The sequence below is a fragment of the Melitaea cinxia genome, chromosome 11 (assembly GCF_905220565.1).
Source record: "Melitaea cinxia chromosome 11, ilMelCinx1.1, whole genome shotgun sequence".
Lineage (NCBI taxonomy): Eukaryota > Metazoa > Arthropoda > Insecta > Lepidoptera > Nymphalidae > Melitaea > Melitaea cinxia.
The window spans coordinates 11,478,713-11,484,712 of record NC_059404.1 but is presented as its reverse complement, the minus strand read 5'-3'; the positions used below and the strand labels follow the sequence as shown (position 1 = coordinate 11,484,712).

At 32.9% G+C, this 6,000-nt stretch overlaps 1 protein-coding gene across 1 annotated transcript in view; it reads right to left on the bottom strand.

Annotated features, from left to right (window-relative positions):
* Window positions 1–979: 979 nt before the first annotated feature.
* LOC123657608 (suppressor of lurcher protein 1) overlaps window positions 980–6,000 on the bottom strand; it is a 252,203-nt gene continuing 247,182 nt past the window's right edge. The window contains exons 12-14 of the mRNA XM_045593131.1: window positions 4,187–4,394; window positions 2,907–3,151; window positions 980–1,281 (exon numbers count right to left, since the gene is read on the bottom strand). Coding sequence (XP_045449087.1) covers window positions 1,214–1,281; window positions 2,907–3,151; window positions 4,187–4,394 — 521 coding nt within the window. The 3' untranslated portion in view covers window positions 980–1,213. The remainder of the gene's footprint in view (window positions 1,282–2,906; window positions 3,152–4,186; window positions 4,395–6,000) is intronic.

Sequence of the window (6,000 nt, the reverse complement as noted above, 5' to 3'; positions counted from 1 at the left end):
TCATAATTAGCGTAATGCTACTAAAATCTTCGAGAAATCAAGAAGACGCAACGTTTAAACTTGGTGTTTGATCGTACGGAAGGCAGGGCAATATCTGTTAGGTCAGCTAGTTAATAAGATCGACATACAATAATATATCGACATATTAATACTTTGTAAATAATCTAAAATAATAAAACAAAAAATTATGGGTAAAAATGACCATCTGTTATATTATTAATGTGTCATAATGTTAACAATGTAAAAATTCTGTCCTTTTTTTTAAATCGATCAATACATATTATAATTGTGTTTGCTCGCAAACGAAAAAAAAAACCGACTTCAATTACATCGACAAGTAATACAACGTAGATCGACGAAAAAATAGTCAAGTAACTACGCGTTATCAAAGATTACTCAAAAAGTAGTTGTAACATGACATGTTGTACATGATAAACATCAGCTTTCGACTAAATTAAAAATTATCAAAATCGGTACACGCAGTAAAAAGTTATTGCGGATTTTCGAGAGTTTCCCTCGATTTCTCTGGGATCCCATTATCAGATCCTGGTTTCCTTATCATGGTACCAAATTAGGGATATCCCCTTTCCAACAAAAAAAGAATTATCAAAATCGGTACATCCAGTAGAAAGTTATGCGGTATAATACAACGTGGGTCGACGAAAAAAGCGTCAAGTAAAAACGCATTATTAGATATAACTCGAAAAGTAGTAGTTAGATCTCAAATAAATTTAAATGGGACCAATTGGCACACACCACCTTTCGATTAAATCAAAATTTGTCGAAATCGGTCTACCCGGTCAAAAGTTCTGATGTAACATACAAAAAAAAAAATACAGTCGAATTGAGAACCTCCTCCTTTTTTGGAAGTCGGTTAAAAAAACCATATCATAATCGACATAACACAGAGACATCAAACTTATAACACCCGTCTGCTTACGTCGGGGTTTTAAAATCAGAATTAAATAAAACAACATGATTAGATTTAAATACTTTTTTATTATATAATTACGTGCCTGCGTGAATAAAACTTTATTGTGTTATATTGCTTTAGTTGGTAATAGTAGACGAAAACTTAATACATATTTTTATAGAAAATATTGCATTCCTACATTTAAATTACAGTGTTTGGCGCAGACTATAGTACAAAATGTACAGGATTATTAATAGACTAATAGTTTTTTTTTTTTATTATTATTCTAATATCACTTTATCAATGATATAGTTGGCGATGCAAGTGTGTTACGATGACAGACAACAGAAGCAGTTCCCCGAGTAAACCTGGAAAAAGAAAAAAAAGATTTATAAATTTATGTCATATTTTATTGTAATTTCTACTTTAATGGTATTTCTTTAATTTAATTGTCTGATCTAATACTTTTTAATGTTTACTATAACATCGTGATATGATTGACACTGTGATTACACGTGGTTAAAGATAATTAATTATAATTGATATTAATTAACTGAGGTAGGATGGACACAGCAGGATATATTGTGCTTAAAATCTGGAGCCCGTTTGGGGATATGCCTCGGCATTACTGAAGATCACAGCTAAATAATAGTGCTTTCAAGCAGTGTCATGTTTCTGTAGTGAGTAAGGTGAGCAGTGGTCCTGGGGAAGGTTGGGGGTAGGGTCAGGAACGCGTTTGCGTTGCTTCTAGTATTGCAATGGTCTATATGCTAGGATCATCAGGTGAGCCGTACGCTTGTTTGTCGACAAAATCAGAATCATAAATCAAAACAAAAAACAACTTTATTCAAATAGGCACTTTCGAATCGACATTTTTCAAATTCATTATTTCATCATCATTTCAGCCTATTGCTGTCTACTGCTGGACATAAGCCTTCACAAGTTCGCACCGAAAATGACGCGAAATCATGTGTGTTGCCCATAGTCACCACGCTTGGTAGGCGGCTTAGTGACCGCAGGGCTGGCTTTGTCGCGCACCAAGACACTGCTGCCCGTCTTCGAGCTGTCGCCTCTTACGACACCCACGGAAAATACAAATTACATTACAAATTAAAACTTTAAAAAATGATTATTATTTTTGTAAAGGTAAAGCCACCGATTTGGAATGCAGATTCTGCAGAGAAGAATCGGAAAGAAACTCCGCAGGTATTCCTTTGAAAATAATATATAAACTGTGTTTTAGTACGAAATCAGTAATATCTTGCATGAAATACAGCGTCAGTACCTAAGTCCACACATCTTTATCATCTATGTAATCGTGCACCGAACAATAAATACACTTTATCTAAGTAATTTTTTTTTCGCGTGGTTGGAAACCTGCAGTTACAATTTTGTTGTTCCTTCTCGTGTTTACAATGGGCAAAGGTAGATTAATATTATTGTTATATTATAAAGCTGAGTAATCTTAGTAGGTATGTATAAAATTCTCGTGTCACAATGTTAGTTTATCATACTCCTCCGAAACGGCTGGACCGATTTTTATGAAATGTTGTGTCTGAATCGAGCAGGTCTGAGGATCGGCCAACATCAATTTTTCATACCCCTAAGTTACAAGGGAGGGAAGATTAAGGGGGTTAATAACATATGGCAAAACGACGTTTGCGGGGTCAGCTAGTCTTATATATAAAATTCTCGTGTCATAATGTTAGTTACCATACTCCTCTGAAACGGCTGGACTGACTTTTATGAAATTTTGTGTGTGAATCGGGTAAGTCTGAGAATCGGCAAACATCTATTTTTCAAACTGTCAAGTTTTAAGGGGTTAAGGTGGTTAATAACTTAAATGACACAACAAATATGTACGAATTATGTAATATTGTTTCTTAAAATATAAATTAGAAATAAAAAGCTTATTATTATTATTATTATTTAAATATATGAAAGTCAATTATACCATAATAAAAAATATTACAAAAAAAATATCGTAACTTACGTAAAGATTTAGATGCATTATCAAAGATAGGAGCTTGATATTCATCTGTAGCCTCTAAAAATTGGAACATCGCTTTAAAACCAGTACCGTCTAATCGATCGTTTGATCTAAATGTTACTTTGAAGAAATTCCTCTCGGATTCGACGTGGAACTCTTTCATTTGTCCACAATATCTGCCATATCTATTGTCTTCAGTCATGTAGTTTGAAAATTCGACATAGTCGCTGGCGGATACTGCTTCGCATCTGAAAGGAGGGAAAATGCCATATTTTAATAATCTGACTTTAAAAAAGAAAACAATACAGCAACGATTATAGTAATAATATAATATAAGTATAATTCATACACAGTGCAACTCAAAAATCTGTCGAGAAAAAATTGAATAGTATAAATATAATAATATAAAAAGGTAAAGTTTATAACTTTGTTTGTATGTAGGGGATAATCTTCGCAAATACTGATCCGATCATGAAAATTGTTTCACTAACAGAAAGCTACACTATTCAGGAGTGACAAAGGCTATATTTTATTTTAATTGAACAAAAAATTCAGTAAATAAGAAAAATATTAAAATATAATATCAAAATGGTAATTAACCTAGCGCCATCTATCGCTATTAGAAAACAATTTATTAGTCTTTCGACGTTATTAATTTAGGTCTTATTTTAGTCTATCGACGACGTTTTCTCGATTTTTGATAGATGGCGTTGTAGCAACATATTTTTTTTTTTTTTTTTTTTTTTTTTTTTTATATTATTTATTTAAGTGCTATAAAATTTGTTCTTTAAAGTATGTTATTTAGTTCTGTAATTTAAAATAATAAATACACGGGAGCAACATATTATTTATTTAAGTGCTATAAAATTTGTTCTTTAAAGTATGTTATTTGGTTAGTATAAAAATAATTAACGCCCAACGAAGTGGGCATGGGTCGGCTAGTATAAAATAAAAAGAGTTTGAGCTGTGTGGTTATGACAGTAAGAATATAGCCAATTAAAAAGCCGGTCGGTGGCGGGATAGCTATCCAACTACTGGCTTTGAAATACACAGGCCGAAAACAGGCAGCAGCGTCTGCGGTGCGACAAAGTCAGGCCTGCGGTCACCAACCCGCCTGTCCAGCGTAGGGAGTATGGGAAAAACACATAAGTTCACGCTATTTTTGGCACGAAATTGTGGAGGCCTATCTCCAGCAGGGATTGCGATAGGCTGATGCGTGTGTAGGTGTGTGTGTGAGTGAGATGGGTGTAAAAAGAGTTTTTGTTAAACTAAATATGACTTACGGTAGAACACCTTCAACATCGAAGTGTGTGAAATGCAAGTGAACCTTCTCTGTCTGTCCGCCGTGGAAGAAATACGAACACTCGGTATCTCTCGGGTAAGGTCCGGGCGAGTTAGGCGACGCGAAAGTACCGTTGTGCGCTTCGCTACTATTATATACAAATGCGCAAGGAAATTCCTTCAGCTGTCGTCCCGTTGTTATACCAAAATCTGTAAGAAAAATAAATAAAAAAACAAATGTAAGTTAATTTAGATTAGAACGAAACTGGCCTTAGAGACCTCTTTTCTTTAGAGTATATGACAAGAGTTGGAACTTAGTCTACTCTGATCCAATGCTGATATTTTACAATCAAGAGTATATTAGTTTTGTGATAACACTGCATTTCTGAATTTCCAAGGCAGGGAGACTCTTTGTGACTACCCAGATATTAAAATTTTTAATACAATACTACAGTTTTACTAGTAATCGTACCGGAACATCGACATTTACATGAGGTAAAAGGGTGATCAGAGTACCTACTACATTAGTTTTACTTCAAGAATTGATTGTTTAGAGGCCCGAAATCTTTTCCAAAATATTTTCATAATTCCATTAAAAGTTTGCGATACAAAATAACAATCTTTATATTTGAGATTATCTAAATGTATTAAGCAAAGCAGCAAAGCGTTTATTTATTTTATGTAAAATACGTTCTTGATAGGAATAATAGCATTATTCCTACCAATTATGGACGACAATTAGTAGGTATCTAATGTAGAGGGAATATTCTGTTTATTTCGTGTTCATTAGCGTGGAGACTGTTAACATATTCAACACTTGAAATGTCGTACTATCGTTAATATTCAAAGCTAATCCAAGAATAATTAGGTCTGTTTTGATACAAACTTACGAGTACATACGAAGGTACATACAAATGTAATATGCGTAATAAATTTGTAAAAAAAAATATATTTAAATGTAGGTGTATTTTGAAAGAAATAAAATATTAAATTCGTTCAAGGTAATAATTGTGTACCGTAATAGATGAAAAAGTGTATTTGTTTATGAAAACTTGTTTAATTGTGTTAATCGAAGATTAAAAAAAAATCGTGTGTGGTTTAGGCCACACGACTGGAGTAAAACTTTCTATATCCTACAGTAATATAGGAAACGTAATTCTCTCTCTTTCTATCTTCACTAACTTATATCTCCCTCTCAACTTCCGTTCGCCTCGCCCGTTTACACTTTTCGTAACGCTCTCTTCATACATTCACAAGCTTACTCCCCAAGTCAAGCGTGCGCAAAGAAATTTTGCTTCAAAAGTAATAAAATTAAATATGACTTCGCTTTTTTTAATCTCTCAAGATTTGATATTGAAATGATTGATTTAATGACATTGACCTGAAATTCATGTGTCATTCACACAACGTCATGAAATTCACGTGGCATTGATTCGAGATCATAATAATATAACTATAAAAAGAGATACTAAAATAGTTGAAGAAATTTAGCTAAAAAGCTACAACGAAAAATTTAAATGAAATATAAATAAATTGCAGAAACAACTAAATATCAATAATATATTTACAGTTCATCCAATGATGAACTCATATTTTTTGGTCTCTACTCTTCTCCTAACGCGATTGTGAGAGTTCTGAGGAACTTTTAAAAACGTCGGCGATTACTTAGTTTAGAACGTCTGCTGAACTATTTCCATAAGAACAAACAATCTAATCATCCCTATGATAACAATATCATATATTTAAAAATTGATTCAAAAGGTAAGCGGATATTCTATTTATAAAAAGTTTTTATGTTATAATTTTAAACTTTAAA